Source organism: Sander lucioperca, chromosome 8, assembly GCF_008315115.2.
Source record: "Sander lucioperca isolate FBNREF2018 chromosome 8, SLUC_FBN_1.2, whole genome shotgun sequence".
NCBI lineage: Eukaryota > Metazoa > Chordata > Actinopteri > Perciformes > Percidae > Sander > Sander lucioperca.
The window spans coordinates 34,219,103-34,241,596 of record NC_050180.1 but is presented as its reverse complement, the minus strand read 5'-3'; the positions used below and the strand labels follow the sequence as shown (position 1 = coordinate 34,241,596).

Here is a 22,494-nt window from a genome sequence, read left to right as displayed (position 1 = left end):
TATACCCACTACAATACATTAGACTACACCACTGAAAACATAGATTACATTTTTAAAAGTATAAGCTACCACACAGCCGACTCACATCAACTCGTTTCACAGCCTGAAACGAGTTGATGTACACGTTCCTGAGCTAACTAGCTAACTAGCATGTACACATGTTCCTGAGCTAACTACCTAACTAGCATGTACACATGTTTCTGAGCTAACTAGCTAACTAGCATGTACACATGTTCCTGAGCTAACTAGCTAACTAGCATGTACACATGTTCCTGAGCTAACTAGCTAACTAGCATGTACACATGTTCCTGAGCTAACTAGCTAATTAGCATGTACACATGTTCCTGAGCTAATGAAAACTATCTGCTTCTGGAGGGGATTTCTGAGTCTCAAAGTCGGCAAATCTGCCAAATTCTCCTCTGAGTGTCAAGTAATTGCAGATTGAAAAACGGTTTCCTGTATTTTTGCGTTTGGCGCACAACAAAATTAAATTTATTGTGAACCTAATAGGGTTGGGTATCGTTTGGATTTTTATGATTCCGATGCTGAACCGCTACTTTTAAAACGACATCGATTCCTAAACAGAATCTTGAAAAACTGAAAAATTACATCAAAGATGTAATATGTTTACTACTAGCGATCACGTGCAGTGAATGGTTAATATGCTTTTATGTCCGTTTTGGTGAGCCCAGAGGAAAAACATGGCATTTTAAAAGTAGCCTACATTTAGGGTAGCTAGCTAACGGCAGACTACAGAGAAAGTGGGACATTTTTACGTCCGTTTCGGAGCAACAGAGGGAAAATATTTCAGTCGACACATTAAGTGGAACCGAAATGAGGAACCGAAATTTGCGTTCTAATCTGGTCTGATTCCTACCGGTTGTGTAGGAACCGGTTCAATAGTGGAACCGGGTTTTGGTACCCAACCCTAGAACCTAAGTTGATATGCGTGGCGTTTTAAAACCTGCGAAGGCCTTGGGTCTCGAGTTCCGATGTATGTGCTCTAAGTCAAAGAAAAACCAAGCTTAGATAATAAACACATAACATGTAATGCCTCTAAAAAGATCAAGAGTGAAAAGAAATTGTATTGTGTACCATTGTACATACATTGTCATAAAATAAATGAGAAACAAGTCAATGATTGTTATTTTTATTTGTTGATCAAACTTACATTGTAGACAAACCACAGCTTTCATTGCATTGATTTATTGCTACACAAAATATATTCAAAAATAGAGATGAGGGGGAGGCTGACGTAACCCATCTAACATGTCGCACCACTTAAAAAAGGCTTCTCAACCTCATATACATCAGCACTTTAACCCTGAAGATGATTGATTACGATGTCTGGAATTAAAAGAATATATCAGTGGTACTGATGGAATAGTGTGGGCACCAGCGGTGGAAGAAGTATTCAGATCCTTTACTTCAGTAAAAGTACTAATACCACATTGTAAAAGTACTCGGTTACAAGTTAAGTCCAGTATTGAATATGTTACTTGTGTGTTTAATGGTCTAATTATCTCAGCTGGACTTGTAGGCCGTTATATTGTTGGCTAGTTTACTTTATAATAAAACATCAGATTTTATAAACTACATGTGTTTTGTGTGCAGAAATCTTAATGTGTAAAGTAACTAGTAACTATCAGATGAATGTAGTGGAGTAAAAAGTACAATATTTCTTTCTGAAATGTAGCGGAGTAGAAGTAGACAGTGGCATGAAAAAGAAAAGACTCCAGTAAAGTAAAAGTACCTCAACATTTGTACTTAAGTACAGTACTGAAGTAAATGTACTTAGTTACATTCCACTGCTGGTGGGCACCGCCTGCCTTTTGAGGCAAATTTAAAATGCTTGGCTTAATTGTGCGCGACGAGGCAGCGATTAACGATGCATTCATTGATTGCGGTACAATGACAGTTTGGTAAAAAATAAATAAATAAAAACTTTCTGATGGCCTTTACGCTTTTTAAAAAAATAATAATTTTTGCATGTTTGGCCTGGAAAAGTGGAGTATTTTAAGAGGGTCATTCTGGGTTATATCCAGGACGTCCCACATTATATCGACAGTGCTTGTAACGTGTGCAGAATAAAGTAGACTAAACAATGTGCAGCGAATGTAGAAACCATAGAAATAGAATAAGAGTAGAACGGACATTGAGCTGCTTGGGTCATTTGACTAGTTCAGGAGAAACATGGCAACTGTTGATGTGGACACAGTAGACAAAAGTCGCCTCTCCATGCTTCCACACACAACTGTCGCAAAACCTCACCTTAGTGAGTCCGTAACTTTCCGCAGCTGTACTTATGTGTACATGTTATGTGTTGCTCTGACCATCCCGCTATGTTGATTTGACTGGGAATGTCCGTTCTACTCTCTTTCTATTTCTACCGTAGAAACACGTCGCTATAAGCCAATTTGAAGTATGTCGCCTGCTGTCAAAACACTTGAAAGCCCCTCCAGCAATGATTTTTCATGTTTCCCTATAGCTTTTTTTTTTTTTTTTCCCCACGACATCAAAAGAATACAGAGCGTTTTTCATATTTGGCAGACCCTAAGACGCCAGGCCGAGCAGGAACCCTCCGATGAAACCACTTGTGACAACGATGTTCTTCTTCACAAACACTTGAGACTGAAAAAGACACAGAAATACACAGGCAGTACATAAAGTAAAGTTACAATCACTTCCGGACTGACACTCATTCACACGGAAATGCAACGCAGCTGAATTAACCTTTCAAGTTAATCATTTTTCCTTTCATTTTATGTACCACATTTTCAAAAAAAAAAACAGGAACAAACCTGAGTCACACAAAGGAAACGAGGTGAAATGTTAAAATCTTGTCAGCAAGAATTCAAAGCTGAATTAAAAAAAAAGGTACAGGATGGATGAAAAACCTCTTGACTCTCTTACTGATTCTGTAACTGAGTGTTTCTCAAATGGGGGTACGTGTCCCCCTAGGGGTACTTTGGAGGACTGCAGGGGGCACGGGACATTTTTTGCAAAATGTTTTTCAGTTACAAGGCTGTAGTCTTTTTTTTTTTTTCCTCCAAGTTTTGTCGCTTTTTTTCTAAATTTTTGTCGCTGTTGTTGAAGTTTGTCACCTTTTTTTTGAAGGTTTTGTCCGTTTCGGAGCGACAGAGGGAAAACATTTCAGTCGACACGTTAAGTGGAACCGAAATTTGCGTTCTAATCCGGTCCGATTCCTACTGGTTGGGTAGGAACCGGTTCAATAGTGGAACCGGGTTTCAGTACCCAACCCTACTAGCCGCACGGAGTAAGTTAGAAACATAATTGTTTGATTGTTAAGATTGATTTTTCCAATTTTGACTGTAATTTGTGTCAATACTATCCTCGACGTTCCACTTCTGGGATTGCTCCGGTGCCGCAAGAATTTCCGCCGGATGCATGTCTTTTCACCGATGTCCGTCCCCTTCCTCTTTCTTTGTGTTGGCGTTCTAAACTCTGGTAGATTTCTGAGGACTATGGTTAACTGCTCCTCAGATCTCTGCAGGGTAAATCCAGACAGCGAAGTTCTGATTGCCCTCTGTGTGAAAATGAAAACAAAAACACACAAAAATCTTACCTTTTCAAAAAATGTGTTTATCTCTGGGCCTGCTTGATTGGTGCCCTTCTTTAATTGCTTCTTAGCTTTGTTGACATCCTTCTCTACTCTCTTCCAGTCCACTTGGATATAGCCACTATTGTTAGCTATCTGGAGAAAGAGTCAAGCAAGTTAAACATAGATAAGGAAGGTTCACCATCATTTTTTTAATTTTTTTATTCTGTTGACAAGCTTAAGGTCCTTGCACACTGAAAATAAACACAACCTCACGTTGTGTCAATCGTGTTTACACACTTGCCTCCGAAAATTACGTCCGTCATAAAAAAAAAAAAAAGCAAGCATTTTGATGCGTTTTGAGAAGGAGGCATGAGCCTATTCAGAAATGCAGAACAGAAAGACGCTGGCAGAGTGCAATGTTATCATTTCATAACTCGGAGAGTCTTCTGTCAACAGGTCCGACGGTAATATCCAGGAGGATGACGAGGAGAATGGAAGAGGGGAATATGAGACCACAGACAGAAAAAGGAGAGCAACAGTGTAGTGATGGAGAGAGAGAGAGAGAGACAGAGAGAGAGGGCAGCGCAACTCTTTCAGGTAGCCGCGGTGTCAAACGCAACACGACGCAGGCAGAGGACAGCCTAGCGAGGAAAACGCTTCTGTCAACAGAGAGAAGCGAGGGACGAAGTGTGGGAGAAGGAGAGAGAGGCAGAGCGACAGCAGTGTCGCATTTTGTGTTGTTTTTGCAAAAATGTTCGCAACGGATTAATTAATACGCATGGGACTCAGTGTTAGGGCTGCACGATATGAGGAAAATATCTGTGATTATTTTGACTGATATTGCGACTGCGATATGATTCACGATACTGGAATCTTTATTTATCTTAATTGAAAATTATTAACATTGAAAGAAAATAAAATGAGGGATTTTTTGTGAGGATCTGTACCAAACAAAGATGTTTTCCTGTAGTCTGTAGGATGGGATATGTAGGCCCGGGACGTCTCTGCAGCACCACAATACTTTATTCAGAATGGTTTGACAAATATTTTGCCTTTAACAGATATTTTAATATATTAAATTATATTGCATTAGTCCATATTGCAACCCTACTCAGTGTGCAAGGTTTCTGTGCGTGACGAATTTTTAGTAGCCTCGTGAGACCTCGTCCTGATCTCGCAAGCTCCAGTTTTCCACTCGCAGATCAGTCTGGCATCTTGAGACAGAGAAAATTTGGAGCCGTTCGCCAAACGACCGACCAATCAAGTTTTGAGGCGGGTTTAGGTGTGACGCAACCAGAAGCGACTGTTCAGTCTAAACAACATGGCGGCTTCCACGGATGAGATGAGCGCAACTGTCGCGCAAGTTTTATCCGAATTAGAAAGTTTTCCTTCATTGCAAGAAGAGCAAAAAACGGCACTGGAGGCTTTTCTCGGAGGAAAAGATGTTCTTGCTCTTCTCACAATTGGTTTCGGCAAGAGTTTGATATATCGTTGCTGTGATTGGTTGATTTGGCCCGTCTATCACCAACATAGGTGGTGATAGACAGATGGTTTATCCAATCAGCTAACCAGGATTTTCGCCCCTTCCCAAAAGTTCTTCAACGGAAAGTTCCCAGATGGATATGCCGAGAAAATGCGAAGCAATCCATCTGGTGGAGTCAGGTTAAATTTTTAGAAAGACAGATACGAAAAAAACGAATTCGAAAATTTCGGACTCATTGTGCGAGGACCTTTAGCCCGTACGGGTTTATGCCTCGTGGTGTAAGAATACCTGCAACAACAGAAGACCGCCGCCTACAGATGTAGCAGCAACTTTCCCAACCTTCTGGAAGAGATATCCTGCACACCTAACATTAAATCAAGACAAAGCACGACAGTTAATCTAGCATAAATACTGACTTCAACAGCCTTTAAATAGACATTCTGTATTAACCATATGTACTCTTACACTACCTATACCTTGATACTGTGCCTACATCCATATGCAACCGCATCTATACTGATCCCTATTGTTAACCCTCCTGTTGTCCTCGGGTCAAATTTGACCCATATTAAAAAAAGTTTCCATATCAGAAATTTGGGTTTCTTTCCACCAAATTGTCAAAGAAACTAACGTGGATGGTTCCATACAACCATTACTCTTCACATGTATAATAAATGATCAGTTCACTACTTTTATTGATTTTGGGCGTTTTATTTAATTTTATAGCATTTGAAAAGAAAAAAAAAAAATGACAAAAGAACATTGAAAAAAAGTGACAAAAATGTTGGAAAGAGCTTCAAAATCGCGAGGGGGGGGGAGAATATTTATATATATATAAAAAAAATAATCGCTGAAAGAAATTGACAAAAATGTCAAATAGTGCCAAAAAACCTGAAAAAAAACAAAAAAAACAATTAAATTTTTTTTTTAAAAATTGACAAAAACATTGGGGAAAGTGACAAGTGTCAAAAGAACAACAACATGTTGAAAAAAAACAAATTTCATTTAAAATTTTGACCCAGAAAAAAACAAAAAAGTTGCGTGGTCTACGGGAAGGCAACACAAGGGTTAACCGGTTTATGTTTTGCGTTCTGCACTCAACCCATTCGGCCTCGTTTTTCTTAAGCTAAAACAGCTATTTCTTTCTTACTTGTATTTAATATTATATTAAACTTACTTAATATTAATAGTTTGTTTGTGTATGTATGTACCAGTTACCAAGGCAAATTCCACATAGGTGTAACTCTGATTCTGATATTTTTAGAATCCATACTGATAACCTGATGTTGGCATGGTATATCTTTTGGATTTGCACCTTGTTGTTATCTTAGACTTTTATATTTGCACTCTTTATATTTGCACTCTTCCCACTTTGTATTGTAACTGCTGCACAGCCATTTCACTTGGGATAGTTAAAGGTTTATCGTATTTTAAAATGACAACTGTAAGGTTTTTGGGGATGTATGAAAAATTAAAATTGTATTTTAAATATTTTACCATCTTATCAATCAGTGCTATATTAACGCATACCTAACAAGTGATGTAGCCTAGTATCATCATTTCATTACTGCTGTTACGGCTTTGCATGGTTGAGCGGTGTTAGAAGATGGGTTAGGTCTATGTTACTTTGTGTTCTGATGTTTGCGTGGCTTCTTATACTGAAGGTGGATACTGTTTGATGAGTAGCTGTGCTGGGGTTTTGATGCTTCCTGTGGCTCTGCATGGCAAACTGAGAAATCTTTTCTGTTGTTTTAGCTATCTGTCTAATGTGTCGTTGACTTCTGTGTAGTTTAATCTGTCTAATGTGTCGTTGACTTCTGTGTAGTTTAATCTGTCTAATGTGTCGTTGACTTCTGTCTGTGTAGTTTAATCTGTACTAATGTCTTGTTGACTTCTGTCTGTGTAGTTTAATCTGTACTAATGTCTCGTTGACTTCTGTCTGTGTAGTTTAATCTGTACTGTCTCGTTGACTTCTGTCTGTGTAGTTTAAGCTGTACTAATGTCTCGTTGACTTCTGTGTAGTTTAATCTGTACTAATGTCTCGTTGACTTCTGTCTGTGTAGTTTAAGCTGTACTAATGTCTCGTTGACTTCTGTGTAGTTTAATCTGTACTAATGTCTCGTTGACTTCTGTCTGTGTAGTTTAATCTGTACTAATGTCTTGTTGACTTCTGTCTGTGTAGATTAACATGCACTAATATCTTGCTGCTTCCTGCTGCTCTGGTCTAAAATCATCTAGCCAAAGGACTACAGTTGAAAATTAGCCGGCTGGCTAACACTGGCACATTTACAGAAATGTTGATTAATGTGTGTTGTCCTTTATAAATAAAGAAACAGAAAATAAAGAAACAGAAGGTTTGCATGACAATGAATAGGCCCAAAACTTTCAAGTATACCTAAGAAATTGTTTGGTAGGATACCCCAACTGCACAATTATTAAATTGAAGGTTAGAAAGCATGGAATTTGTTTTCTTAACTGATAAAAAAAGGGGATTTGTCTTACTAAGTTTCAGTTAAACATCAGCATTATGTTGATAGGGTACTTTATAGTAGCCCAAGGCATCCATTCAGACAGGAAGTACAGTTATGATATACATAAAACAAATGTTTTTTGTTATATTAAATAATATAAAGACCATAGAAAACTAACTCAACGAAAAGCACCTGAAGGCAGGACAATGCATTACCAATGAGAATATTTACCATCCACTCACTCCCCCTATGGCTAGCTGTGTTGCCACGGAGTATTTCTCCGCTAAAGGGCCGGAGTTTTTTCCGAAAAGGCGGTTCCACCATCGCTGACGTTTGGCATATTCTGTCAGGTCCACGACCTTGTCGTAAATCTCATCTACAATCTCCTCTACATGGAAAAATAAAAACCGTCAGCATACATTAGCAACATAGTATGGAAGCCCATTTCTGCCAACGTGAGGAATAAAGATCCTGTAAGTCACTAACATAAGAAACGTTCTCAAAATAATGACTTAAAATGTCAAAATAATGACTTAAAGTGTCAAAATAACGAAAAACTTTCTCAAAATAATGACATAGTACGTTTTGGTTGCAAAAAGGAGCCGAGAGAGTCTTTTGTTACAGTATCCAAGAGTGCTATGTGGAGCGGTACACCGAGTGCTACAGGGAGCACTTGGTCATATATTACTCGCTGTGCTCCGACACTAGCACGTCTAGGCTATATCTATTAGGGCTGCACAATATATTGTTTTTTTTAATCATCATTGCGATATCAACTGGCGCGACAAAAACACATCGCAAAAGGCTGCGACACATCGCAGAAGACACTCAGAGATTTTGTGTTAGTTGAAAGAAAATATCAGCAGAAAACCGCACACTAAAATTTAACTATCATTGGGTTTTTTTTAGTGGTGCCTTTTATATTCAATTCTATGTTAAATTTGTTCAATGAAAGAATGTTGGAAACTATTTTCTTTCATGTTTTAAATTCAACAAGCAATTTGTTGTATTTTAGCAAAATACTGAACATCTGTTTATTTATCGCAAGTAATATCGTTATCGCAGTATTTACAACGTTAACGCATATTTTCCTCATTTCGTGCAGCCCTACTATCATAGACAGTATATATAATGGACCACCAGATCCCGTGTCTCTGGACGGAGACCAGTGAAGGATATTAGAAGATCTTTTCCGGTGATGGCTGAGCGTTACTGAGCAGCCTCCAACTGAGAGAGATGACGTAGATGTGACGTGAGCAACCTGTCTGAAAGTTGGAAGTCTTCTGGTAGCTGTGCCAAGAGAAATGTCAATCATTCCCAATCTAGCAGAGACGGAGAGCGTAGGTATATGTAAGGAGATAACATAGACACAGGCTAATTATTGATCACTAAAATGATAGTTAACATTAGTAATTACACTTAAACAGCTAATGTAAGTCCAAACTGCCTGCGAGCTTCTCCTGTACTATACGGTAATTCCTCTACTATGCGACAGTAAGTCTCGTGGTTATGACACAGTTGTTAGCTTATTTTTACAAAAACGTCTGCTACGGAGCCATAACGTGAGATACAAGGTAATGGAGCCTTTTATACATTGTCGTGTTTCTTTAGAAATAAACAATGGACAAATAGAGTTTTTAAACGCTTCAGATGTAAAGTTATTCGCTGTCAAAGTGACGCCAAAATGAATGGAATGCTAACGGCGGGTGATCGTTTGGTAGCATCAACATGGCGCCATAGGAGGTTAGAGTTCTGAAGCGAAGCTTACCCCCTTGCCTACTGTCACTGCCCGATGTGAGTCGAGCATGCTCAGATTTAAACGGTTTACGGCATAATATGTCATACTGAAATTTGTGAAATCTGTAAAATAATAAACTTTTCTCTTTACATACAATAACAGAAGATGGAAATCATTTCATCATAGCTATCTATGATTGTTTGATTGCTAACGTTAGCTCAAAACGCCATTAGCATCTAGTAGGCTACTTTATTGCTAATGTTAGCTGAAAACTCCATTAGCATCTTGTAGGCTACTTGTCGCAAAGAGACGCATGTGCGACTCGGCACTCGACTCACATTGGGTAGTGACACCTACTATCTACCTGCACCTTCTCCATTTTTCTTGTTGTTATGGACATGACAGGTCTCATTGGTCAGCTGTCAAAAAAAAGTGCTTGCTCTAGGGCGTCTTTTTCAGAAAAGTTGAACTTTTTTCTTTAAAAAAAATACGCTCTGAGCTGCACAGAAAAACGTTGGTGGTGGCGTTTAAAAAAAGTGCTCAGGACTTTTTTGAAAACACGTTTACTTCATAGGTTTATAATGTAAAACAGACGCTGGCAGCTTAAAAAAAAGAGACAAAAAAAAGTGTGAACATTGCCTTGATTATTTTGAGATACTTTCTCATTATTTTGAGATACTAGCTAGCTAGTTCATTATTTTGAGAAAGTTTCTCCTTATAATGACATACAGGCTCTTATTTTTTTTTTTCATCACATTGGCAGAGATGGGCTTCCATAAAGAAGGGATGCCATGCAGTAGTGACTGGCTAAAAACACAGACTGTTAAAAAAGAATAAATATTAAGTTAATCCGTCTACCACAGGTCTAGTTGTTAAAGACTTAACACATTTCGAACGCTATACTGCCGTAACTTGGTAACAAACATTACGTTAGCAACGCACACGTAAAGCTAAGCGACAGTTCAAAAGTTAGCTTTAAACGCTACGTCTTAAGACATCGGGGTATCGGCGGTTTTAAAGATACACACAGGTGACATAAAAGTTTAAAAACGCGCCTCGTGTGTATTAAATGCTCAGAATAGCTGGTGTCTCGGTTCAGACAGAAATGTAATTAGTTTATAGGCCTACTTACCCTTGTCGCGGTTCGCCATTTTGCAGTGAGCTGGGCTGGTCTGTCCTCAGATGCCTGCTCCACGTCCGGCGTCATTTGAATAATTTTGACAGCCTAAGTAAAAGAAACCGAGACATGAGCCATAATAATAATAATAATAATTATAATAAGAACACAAAGTGTAAGCATGGGTATTATTATTATTTATTAAAAAAATAAAACAAGAACAAACATCTACTAATACTTCTAACAAACAAATGTAAATGCATAAAATAGGCTTATATTAGCCTATATATTCTAAAAGTCTATCTATCCATCCATCTGTCTGTCTGTCTGTCTGTCTATCTATCTAATTATCTGTCTGTCTGTCTATCTATCTATCTAATTATATATATAGGCCTATATATCTGTCTGTCTGTCTGTCTGACCGTCTGTCTATCTAATTATGTATCTATCTGTCTGTCTGTCTATTTATCTATCTGTCTGTCTGTCTGTCTAATTATCTATCTGTCTGTCTGTCTAATTATCTATCTGTCTGTCTATCTGTCTGTCTGTCTGTCTGTCTGTCTGTCTATCTATCTATCTATCTGTCTGTCTGTCTGTCTAATTATATATATATCTGTCTGACCGTCTGTCTATCTAATTATCTATCTGTCTGTCTATCTATCTATCTATCTGTCTGTCTATCTGTCTATCTATCTATCTGTCTATCTATCTAATTATCTATCTATCTAATTATCTATCTATCTATCTATCTATTTATCTAATTATCTATCTATCTATCTATCTATCTAATTATCTATCTAATTATCTATCTATCTAATTATCTATCTATCTATCTATCTATCTATCTATCTATCTGTCTATCTATCTATCTGTCTATCTATCTAATTATCTATCTATCTATCTATTTATCTAATTATCTATCTATCTATCTAATTATCTATCTATCTATCTATCTATCTATCTATCTATCTAATTATCTATCTATCTATCTATCTATCTATCTATCTATCTATCTATCTATCTATCTATCTATTTATCTAATTATCTATCTATCTATCTATCTATCTATCTATCTATCTATCTATCTATCTATCTATCTATCTATCTATCTAATTATCTATCTATCTATCTATCTATCTATCTATCTATGGACACTGGACAGCCAAAGGTTTTCCCACTTAAGTGAGGAAATGGGCATTATCATTAGAAGAAGAAATTAATGATTGCATGAATTCCAATCAACTTTTATCGTCATTCTAAGTGGGAAAGGCTATGAAAAACACGATATATCAAATGATACAACAGAGTAGCCTGTAGCACATTTACACTGTATTGCCTGTTCTAATACATACATCCTACCTGACAGAAATGTCTACTTTTATCACAGCATACAGTATGTGTAGCCTACTTCTGATTGTAAGTTTGGAAAAAAAAAAAAGGAATTCTGAGGTGGTTGAAAGAATTGGTAACCCCTTAACAAAAGCAAATTAACTGTTGCTAGTACATTTTTCCCCTTACAGAATCTTAAATATACATGTTGTTGTCCATTTTACTTCCTTCCCAACATACATTGTGTTGATGTAGATGTCTGGGGCAATGTTGTTGTTTGGTGGTGTATTTTTCAATGGCTGCTGTCTAAACCAGAGCAGTCATATATATTGACATTATATTGAGAGATTGTTAGTGGAGTTTGCTGGCTGATTATGTTCAATTACTCAGGTAATTAAACTTCAGTTACCTAGACACAAAGATTCACATTCATTTTTAAGTAAATGCCACAAGTAGGCTATGACTTAGCTTCTTGTTTGGAACTATCATCAGAAAATGTAACAGACAGTGTGCTGAACTATTTGATAATATAAGGCCTAATAATGTATAGAGTAACTGGTTCGTGTACAGTGGGAGAGGGAGCTAAACAAAATACTGTCTGTCTGTCTGTCTAGCTGTCTGTCTGTCAATCTAACTGTCTGTCTGTCTATCTAGCTGTCTGTGTGTCTGTCTGTCTGTCTATCTGCCTGTCTGTCTAGCTAGCTATCTGTCTAGCTGTCTGTCTATCTAGCTGTCTGTGTGTCTGTCTGTCTGTCTATCTGCCTGTCTGTCTAGCTATCTGTCTAGCTGTCTGTCTATCTAGCTGTCTGTCAATATCTGTCTGTCTATATATCTGTCTGTCTGTCTGTCTATATATCTCTCTGTCTGTCTGTCTATCTAGCTGTCTGTCTGTCTGTGTCTAGCCACCACAAACATCCTTGACAGCCACCCCCCATAGACAAACATGACAGCTATTTTGACCAATAGCGTGCTTTAAAATACAGTTACGTAATCATAATATAGCGCGAGGAACCAATCGCAGGCCTTAAGGTAGGTCTTTTAAGCCCATTTGATGTGTGCGCGCGCGTGTTCGTCCGCGTGCTCGCAACACATCTACTGGAGAAGGCCACGTGACCGCACACCCCGACCACTGATTGGTCAGGGTGGACAGAGGGCGTGCCGACGGTGGCGGCGTGCGTTTGCCTATGTGACACAATTACAACAACTTTGAGCCGATGGTTGGGGAAGTTTGCGATATTACCAAGTAACACTCACTCCTAAAACCCAACATTACATCAACTTCATGCATACATTGGCACTGGAATACACGCTGTGTTTTGATGTACAATGAGGAGTGTGGAAGGTAACTTGAAGGGATCATTTCCTTGAGGATTTGGCAAGAATTACGCGACGCCCCGTTTTAGTCCTGGATAGGTGTGCAACACTTTTCGTTGTTACTGCATTTTGCCGGAGTTACTCGGTCCCGTCGATTTTACCATTTCTTTTCCATGAAATCGTGCGGAGTGTCGCTCACCGCCGCTGCATCTGCTGCTGCCCGGAGCCTCGGCGTTGCTGCTGGTAATGACGAGGAGAAAATGGCGTCGGGAACAGCGACTGATATCGAAGAGGACTTTCCGAAGCTAACAGCGCAAGAAAAAGATAGCTTGGTCGGAACTGACAGGTTAGATGACCCGCTGTGTGAATACGCTCACTCGCTTCTTTTCTGCAATATGTATTTTTGTTTACGCAGTTTGAAACAACAAATATGATTGCCCCCCCCCACCCACCCCCCCCCGAAGTAATACGGAACCGCCTGTGTGTTGTCTGTCCTCTATTTGCAGTTCACTGTTTGGATTTCACAGGCTTCAAGAAGATGGCGCCAGAACGAAGGCCTTGCTGTTAAAGGTATGCCACAGAATAGGAACAACCGTCTCTTCTGATTAGTGCATATCCCACCTGAAATAAGTGGTACAGACCTCCCAACGCCGCGACATACACGAGCCTCAAATTCCCCCAACTTTGAAGCTGAATCAGCGGCTGGCCGTAAACGCAGCATTCAATTATGAAAGTGATGATTGCACTTAACACTGCTAAAGCACAGATTAAAACGGCTCCTGTACATTTCTGTAATGCTTAACACTATCAACCGGGCCCAAATAGTAAAAATAACAGGACGATATGGATCTCTACCCTGCTAAAATCCGTGGTGTCATGGGTTGTTGAGAGATTAGGTGCCATGCTACGTGATATAGCATTACGTATCGACTGGTGGAAACGTGTGTCTCATAGCATAGATCAACACAATGGTCCTACGTGCATGTGTAAAGAAACACGTTGACGTGAACGTTGCAACTGCTGTTAACGGTTAGCTAGTTTGCTGTAAAGTCTAAGCTAGAGAGGGATTCTAACAGCTTGTTAACTGTGATACGTGACTTGTGAAAGTATGACAGTGAGCCCCAGAAGAGGGTAACGTTACATGTACACTTCCTTAACGAGAGGAAAGAACAAAGTTGACAGAAATATTGCTATCCCACTAAACCCTCGGTCCCATTCTCGATAACGGCAACTAGCTAGAGTGTGGGTTGTGCGTCAGCTCGCTCTGGTAACAGTTAGCATGTAGCGGCTAACTGCCCAACAGTTTTCTCCCCTCTTCACACGCGACTACGGCGCCACTTAGCTGACACTACCGAGGGAGAAACAAACACATTGTGGTACTTTAGGTTTGCAAAAATAATGGCTGCTTGACTTAGCCCAAGATGGCGGGGATAGGAAGAAAATAACTAGCAGCAGTGGCTAGGCTAATCACCATTCGCAACAAAAAAAAACATATCACGGAGAAGGCGGTCAGTGTTTGTAACAAAGATGATCGATTTATAAAGCGGAAGCTAGAGGCTAACTAACTGCATTGTGCTTGGTGCATACCTAGCAACCCTGCTCACGCAGTCCATGTTACCACCGTTAACTCGCCTGTGTTTGAGCTGTGTCTTCAACATGTGGTCTCCAGGGTTTCTTGTTGGATGGATTGGCTGATTACATTGTTTTGTTAGGGTGTACTTTCATAGTAGGCTCAGCCGTGCACTGCGTTATTGCAATTTTCTGTTGCTGTCCTTCATACTCTGCGGATACCTGGCCAGCACAGACAGTCCTATCCACATCATAACATTACACTTATAGGATCTTATTGAGGGATCTTTCTTTGTGGTAACAACCACATGTGTAAAGCTGTGTCACGTTAACTAATTTGGTAACTCTGCGGAGGTATGAATCCATATTGATACCAAGTTCCCTTTACATCCTCTCTCTGGACTTTACAATTTTAAAATTGTGGGGGAAGGGAGAGTATTTTTTAAACTGATGCAGAGTCAATAATCTCACAGTTTTAGTCATAATTTTAGCGCCATCCCAATATAGTTTTCACAACTGAAGGATGCATGTAAGTGTGTTTTGTTTGCTGAATCACACTGCCTCTGCTGGGCCTCAGCTAACCTCTGTGGCATTATGCCAGCACTTCAAAATGTGTGCAATAATGCACGTTTTTTTATTTTGTTGTATGACATGGAAGTGTGAGGCAATGGCATATTTGTGAATGATTCCTTCTGTGAATGTGAACATGGAGGCTTTTCCTCACGAGAAGCTTGAGGTACGGTTTAATCACAGCATGATTTGATCTCGATTCTTTCAGCAAAGACGAGTCATAACGTGGTCTACGAACAAGTTAGTTTGACTTTGAAACTCCCAAACGGTGTGGCAGTTCTATAAATGTTACACCAAGCTACTAGTTGAAATTCAATCTTCATTTAATGCATAGATTTTTTTATTTATTTAGATCATTTCTTTTCAAATCCACGTAGTCGTGCGTGTGACAGAGGTCTTGCACACTCTTGAATTGTGTACTCTCGCAGTTCTGCATTGACAACTTTGTCAGGGATTAATGTTAATGTTATGGTTTAATCGCAGTTGTGTGTGTGTTTTTTTTTTTTTTTTTAAGGCAAGGTCTACCATTACTATCTTCCCTGATATTTTTTTTTCCATCCCGTGCGGCACGACAGCCTTAAGTTATGCCATATTGCATCCAACATAATTGTTTGACTCTTTCTCTCGCTCTCTCACTCACTCACACACACACACACACACACACACACACCCCCACCGTATGGGCTAGCAAGGGTAATTTGTTTAGCCGTTAAAATACTGACTGACAAGTTCCATTTATGGACATTCATCTGGTACTATGCAAAAACAGCCCTGGGAGGCTTGGAAAAGCTCAACTTTTGGTAGAATATCAGTCAGCTGTGTCTGATCATCACCTCTTATAAACCTGAGCAGCCTTAAGGTCAAGCAATTTACACATTTTTTGTTTAATATGCATAGGATCTTTCAACCATCTAACTCTGTATTCTTCCTGGCAGCTGTGGAGCATCCCTTTAACTCTATATTGTTCTGGCTCTTTCATTCAGGCTGTTCGCTGCTATGATGCCCTCATCCTGAAAGCAGAGGGGAAAGTGGACCCTGACATTTTCTGTCAGCTGGGCCACTTCAACCTCCTGCTGGAGGACTATCCAAAAGGTGAGAGTCTCAGTGTGTAAATACTACCTCCTCTCGTCCCTCCCGATCTGTATCTCAGCCTCAATTGATTGTTTTCTGACCCCAGAGAGAATAGCAACCACTTCACAGCATCCAAATGAAAAATGGACCAAATAATTGATAGCTAGTTTTTTTTTTTTAAAGGAGTAATTTGCGATGTTGTTGTCATTATTGTGTTCAACACTGCTAAAAGCTGCTGACAAAGGATTATTCTGATTAGACATTTTGTGCTTGTCTGGAAAACGTAACTGCTAGGAAGTGTTAAAGTGCAGCTGAGTTGAATATCTTGAGCATTTAACATTGTCGCTAATGGTTTATTATCTCCTCCTGTGTCTCTCCCTCTTTCTGTATCACATCCTTTGTTACATCGCACCGTTTTCTCAGCATTATCTGCATACCAGAGGTACTTCAGTTTACAGTCGGACTACTGGAAGGTGAGTTTGCTGGGGAGCCACTACTCTTTCTAACCTTTTTTTTTTTTAAACCGCTGTTTGTGTAGTCTGCTGTTTGTTCCACATGGTCCTCATTCAAACCCAGACCATTGTAGTCAGAGCCGTCAGAACATACCTTGACGATGACACGTCTCTCTATACATATTGTACCTAGTTTTAGGTGTAACCAGGAACTTAAATAAGCTCATCTCATTTAATTTAATAGTCAATAGTCAACGTCAAAAACCCATACTTGGTATCCTCCGCGGTGATGCTCTGTCAGGCCTGCAGCCGTCTTTACTCATTGCTTTTTGCTTTAAGTCTCGTCTTTAGGGTTGGGTACCGAAACCCGGTTCCACTATGGAACCGGTTCCTACGCAACCGGTAGGAATCAGGACCGGATTAGAACGCACATTTCGGTTCCTCATTTCGGTTCCACTTAATGTGTCGACTGAAATATTTTCCCCCCGTCGCTCCGAAAACGGACGTAAAAATATCACACTTTCTCTTTCTTATTATATATTTAAGTACTTTAAAACGTTAATGTATTGTTAAATTTAAATAATTTTCAATACAAAAAAAACTCTATAAAAGAGCCTTTCTTTGATGTCATTTTTCAGTTTTTCAAGAATCGGTTTAGGAGTCGGAATTGTTTTTTAAAAGTACCGGTTCGGCATCGGGATCGTAAAAATCCAAACGGTACCCAACCCTACTCGTCTTCATCAAGTGAACCGCATGTTTAAATTAGGAACACGGCCATGAAAATGACAAGTTAAGGATCATCTTTCTGCTACAGTGCCCTGAAGCTGAGTCACTTTTTATTTATTTTTTAAAAAATGTTAAGATTATTTTTCGGACATTTTCAGCCTTTATTTTGATATGACAGCAGAAGACATGAGAGAGGGTTAATGACATGCAGCAAAGCGCCGGAGTCGAACCCGGGCCCGCTGCGTCGAGGAGAAAACCTCTATATATGGGCGCCTGCTCTACCAACTGAGCTATCCGGGCGCCCAAGCTGAGTCACTTTTAATGCACTGTTTACCTAATGTGAACATTCCCAGACACTCTTAAAGCTGCAACTTGGCACTGTAATGTCATAGTTGTTTAATTTCATTTCCAAATGAGCTGATGTACAGAGACAGGAAATTGAAAACATACCACTGTCCTAATACTTCTGTATTGCCAAGACCATGTGGACTTGAAACGTGTTGATTTGGGATGGAAAGAGTGCTGTGCACACATCGAGACTGGGCCGGTTGTCAACCTGTTGTATGCATTTGGTGTCTATAGTACACGTGGGGGTACTATACTGTTCTGTGTAGGGCTGCAACTAACGATTAATTTAATTATCGATTTAATCTGACGATTATTTTCTTGATTAATCAGTTAATAGGTAGATAAAATGTCAGAAAAAATGTCCATCCGAGATTCTCAAAGTCCAAGCTGATGTCTTTTAAATGTCTTGTTTTGTTGTTCCACACCCCAGCAACAACACCAGAGCAAATCACTCCGCCCAAGTAGCAGTGCTTCGCCTTCTGAGAATATAGTTCCCAGTTTATATACGGTTAGAAGATGGCTGTGTCTCATGTGACCTTGTTATTTGTACACGCTGTGACTATACAAATCACAACATGTAAATAGGAACATGTTGGCGTTATGTCACTTATTGGGAGCAGTAGGCTAGATGGAGCCAGTTACCTCCAGGATCTGTGCTAAGCTAAGAGTTAGGACACGCACGGAGATGAGAAGGGTATGTATGGACTTCTCTAATTCTGGGGGATACGGTAAATAAGCTAAAGTCCCAATAAGTCGGCGTGTTCCTTTTAAATCAGCCGTCCTACACAGAGTATGCCAGGAGTATATACGTCCAGACACACAGCTGACAACCTCTCAGTGGTTGCAGTGGAGAAAGACTCAGAGCTACACGCTGTGGACTTGTGTCGGTCGCGCAAGCGGTTCCAGGAAAGCGGCTGCGTGTTTCCACGACAATGCACGGGACATTGAGGCTGTCGACCAGTACAAGTCCGCAGCTGTCTACGGGCCGCAGAAAGTATGTCCCAGCCTCCTGGACGGGTGGACTGGCACTCTGTTGCCTGCTTGTCGGTTAATAATCAGTTAACGAGGGTCGGCCATCATACGTTGATGCGGCTGCCTTGATACTTTTGGGAGCCCCCAAAAGGGTAGAGTGGGAATTGTTTTCTTAAAATGCATTACCCCAGAATACTTTTGCATTCATTCCCTGACATGAAATAGCTTTGTTACTGTCGCTGTGATTGTGGCTGTAACCATGGCGGTGCTATGGTTGTTGACATGGCTGTGCATGCCGAGTGCTGTTTTGCAGCTGCTCAGTTGCTGAACTGCTGTGGTGCATTGGTAACACATCTGTCATACCTGATAGAAGCACCGCAGGTTCCAATCCTGTGCGACTTAACGATACTTCCTTGGCTATAGGCAACCGGAGCGGTAAAGAGCAGTCACAGTACTGCCACTGAGCCATATCCGTATCATCACAGATTCAACCACAACTGCTGCCGTTGTCCGAGCAATAACCACATCCTCAGTCACAGCTTCACCCAGCACAGCCATGCAGAGCAGCCACAGCTGCGCTCGCTGCCAGTGCCTGTACACTGTCGGAGCTCAGCCTTTATTTTTTTTTATTTTTTTTTTTTAAAAGGAGTAATGTTGAGTAGGGCTGAACGATTAATTGCATTTGCGATAATATCGCTATATGTTAAAACGTGATTTCCTAATCGCAAAGGCTGTGATTTGGTCACATGACTCGCGAGAGCAAATCAGTCTGCACTCCACAGAGAAAGCATCAACTAGCACGCTAACGCTACACTGTACCTTGAGCTGATTTCTGTCATTCAAACAACTCTGAGTTGTAGTTTAAAACGTTTACAGCCATTTTAATAAAATGAAGGGTTTTATTCTGGTTCGAGTCCATACGTGCAGTTAATGGATACAGGCACGCAGAACTCAAGGCTCGGTTGGCAACTATTAGCTAGCTCTGATTAGCGGTTAGCTCCGGTTAACGGTTAGCTCCGTTATAAAGATATGAGTGGAGGAGCTGCCACTGAGAGGGGTAACAACCAGACTCTGATAAATGACGTTCGGGGAGCTTTCACAGCAGCGTGGCCGCGGTGTTTCAACGGTTTTATTAGTACAGTTAATCCCACGGCAAGAACACCAGCAACTAGCTAACGTAACGATAGCCTCTCTGAGCAAGTGCACACGGCAGCACGCAACTTCACGAGGGGGAGGGGCTGGAGGCAGCTCCTCTCTGTGCACTGTAAAAAAATACACTGGTGGGTGTGTGTGTGTGTGTGTGTGTGTGTGTGTATATATACTATATTTTTACTTTTTTAACTGTCTAGTGTGTAATTGTGTGTTGTTCATACTATAAAATGATTTATTGTTTGTCTTTGTTGAATAATACAGAAGACAAAGAGCTTAAAAAATAATCAAATCGCAATATTTGGGGAAAAAATCGCAATTAGATTATTTTCAAAAATCGTTCAGCCCTAATGTTGAGCAATAAGTGCGTCACACCTTTAGAAGTGTCACACCTCTCCGTTCTGTACTATCTACATAGCGTTTATTATAACTGGACTGGATGAACACGCTGACCGTTGAGATGGATCGGAGGAACGCAAAACTTAATGGGAGGAAACGGAGAAATAGTTCCGGATAAAAATCCTACTGTGACCCTTCGGGGGCTCTATATGTTTCTACCACTCCACGGTGAAGTTATCCACAATAGTGTCCCTCTCTAATGGCATATGTATTGTGATAAATTCATTTTCCGTTTTTGTCATATCGTCCAAACTATTATTTAATTGAGGCTGGTCTTTTTGAGGCTGATCAATTAAACACTGACCGTGTTTTACCCTGACCTCGATCCTGTTTAAATCCTGACATCGCCTTTGCTTAGCTTAGCTATAGTATAGCATTTGACATTTAAACGAGCTTAACTTCATAGAACTTTCATGAGTTTGGGATCCTATATTTGGGATGTAACAATGTCTTAGACCTATTTGCAGAAATATTTGCCTCACTTTAGGTTGCCTACAGTTCCTGCTCAGCGTTAAATTGTCAAATAAGCTGCGATACGATGGGGTCCGGCCTCTCTTCTCCATGCTCTCGCTGTGGATGAATAGGCCCGTTTGGTTTGATGTTTCGCTGTATGGAAAGCCAATTAAACGGAGGTGCTGAGAGTTGGATAGTGATCAGACCTGACAGCTCTGGGCTCCTCGGGATTACAGATCTCCACTGTGAAGTGAGGGTGCGAGGTTCTACCCTCTGCCCGATAATGGTGTGGCGTGGTGGCAGACCGGGCGGCAGTCGTGATGTAGAATAGCCCGAGTTTGGAGCCCAATCACGGGGCTTTTATTGGCCAGGGCTGGACTGGTGAGGTTGACCAAAATAGGGCTCTAACTGGTCCCTCAACTAAGAAGGGGATCAGTGTTTCCCATACGTTGATTTATTTTTGGCCGGCCTGCCCCTATATCAACGTTGGTCGCCACATATTGATTTACTTTTTTATATTTCAGATTTTCAGACCCTCCTTGTCCCTCTGGCACTTGCATTAATGTACAACTTGGTATACAGTATTACAGTATTGTAGAAGTTATGAATGAATGGATAAATAATTCTGGGTATAGCCCTTAATTGGTACAGAGATATGTCAAACTGTATATGAAAATGCCATGACACCATCCACGTTATAACTGCTAACTTTTAGCTTCTTAGCAAGTTGTGGGCAGTAATCATTACAATGTGCTGAGGACATTTTATGCTGCTGTTTGTAACAATTTTTCCATCACTTTTTTTTCAGAATGCTGCCTTTTTATATGGCCTTGGCATGGTATACTTCCATTACAACGCATTTCAGTGGTAAGTGCTTTAAAAGAAAAGAACTATTTCATTGCATGCATGGCGTCAGCCAATTTTTTATAATGATTATGGATTATGGGCTTGTCGATTTTTGAAAACGTGGTGGTCAGTCGAAGCTTCAGTCCATCCTCAAGTAATGCTCTGACATTTTGGCAAATGCACGTTTGCGTTCTGACCTCGAGTAGGGTGAGAAAGCTCCAGTATGTGTTTAGCCTAGCTCAGCACAAACACTGTAAACAGGAAGACCCGCACATACTTGCTGTCTGCGAGTTCCAGGTGAACTCATGGAAGACCGTATGCTAGCTGTGTAGTGATGCCAGGCTTCGGAGCAGCCGGCTGTGGGTCCAGAAGTTCTCTGCAGATCAAATGTAAATCACGCTCTCCTTGCCCCCTCCCCTCCAACCCCTTAACAGTAACAGAAAATAAGTTTGAAACTGGAAAAAAAGAGTGACGTGAAGAAAAAAATTCAAAAGATTGTCTTTGAAAAAGAGAGCCACAGGGAGAGCAAGAACCAAGTTGTTGAACCAGGGTAGTGTGTGTGCCAGACCACTAACCCCTTCACTAACTGCCCTAACCCTGGTCCGCCCAGACTCCCTGCCCATATCTGCAAACTAGTCGGCGAAAATCGCCGTTTTGAATGGGAAAATGTCATCCACGTGAATCGTGTAGATCCGAAGAGTTTTTATTTGGGGGGGTGGGGGGTCCGAGACCTGGAGCTAATACGGCACCGGTGCCTTAACGACCGTTATCTACCGGACCGAATAGCAACGCGGAGTTCGGTTCCACTGAAATGCCTGCACTTCTCTCTGATGCTCCGAAAACGGATGTTGGAGGGAACTGAAACATCGCCGCACAGGACGCTAGTTAGTTAACACTACACTCGACAGCAGCTAACGTTAGCCTA

At 40.5% G+C, this 22,494-nt stretch overlaps 2 protein-coding genes across 4 annotated transcripts in view; one reads left to right on the top strand and one right to left on the bottom strand.

Annotated features, from left to right (window-relative positions):
* Positions 1-2,489: 2,489 nt before the first annotated feature.
* fundc1 (FUN14 domain containing 1) lies at positions 2,490-10,449 on the bottom strand. The gene is made up of 5 exons (XM_031301014.2): positions 10,387-10,449; positions 7,748-7,904; positions 5,334-5,409; positions 3,587-3,715; positions 2,490-2,631 (listed from the first exon to the last, which is right to left on the bottom strand). The coding sequence occupies exons 1-5, from the start codon at positions 10,403-10,405 to the stop codon at positions 2,554-2,556; spliced, it is 459 nt and encodes a 152-aa protein (XP_031156874.2). The 5' UTR covers positions 10,406-10,449; the 3' UTR covers positions 2,490-2,553.
* Positions 10,450-12,855: 2,406 nt separating this feature from the next.
* kdm6a (lysine (K)-specific demethylase 6A) overlaps positions 12,856-22,494 on the top strand; it is a 67,237-nt gene continuing 57,598 nt past the window's right edge. For 2 of the 3 annotated variants that reach the window (XM_036004083.1, XM_036004082.1), the window contains exons 1-5: positions 12,856-13,360; positions 13,521-13,584; positions 16,137-16,245; positions 16,648-16,697; positions 21,532-21,590. In XM_036004083.1, the coding sequence (XP_035859976.1) occupies positions 13,188-13,360; positions 13,521-13,584; positions 16,137-16,245; positions 16,648-16,697; positions 21,532-21,590 (455 nt within the window). In that variant the 5' untranslated portion in view covers positions 12,856-13,187. The remainder of the gene's footprint in view (positions 13,361-13,520; positions 13,585-16,136; positions 16,246-16,647; positions 16,698-21,531; positions 21,591-22,494) is intronic. The other variant, XM_031295590.2, reaches the window with a different exon arrangement.

Bases quoted from the DNA above. Each gene is read 5' to 3' on its own strand.
- fundc1 (XM_031301014.2), bottom strand. The intron at 5,410-7,747 runs GTAAATATTCTC...ATTTAATGTTAG, and splicing joins ATAGGGGGAGTGAGTGGATG to GTGTGCAGGATATCTCTTCC. The intron at 3,716-5,333 runs GTATTCTTACAC...CTCTTTCTCCAG, and splicing joins GCGGTCTTCTGTTGTTGCAG to ATAGCTAACAATAGTGGCTA.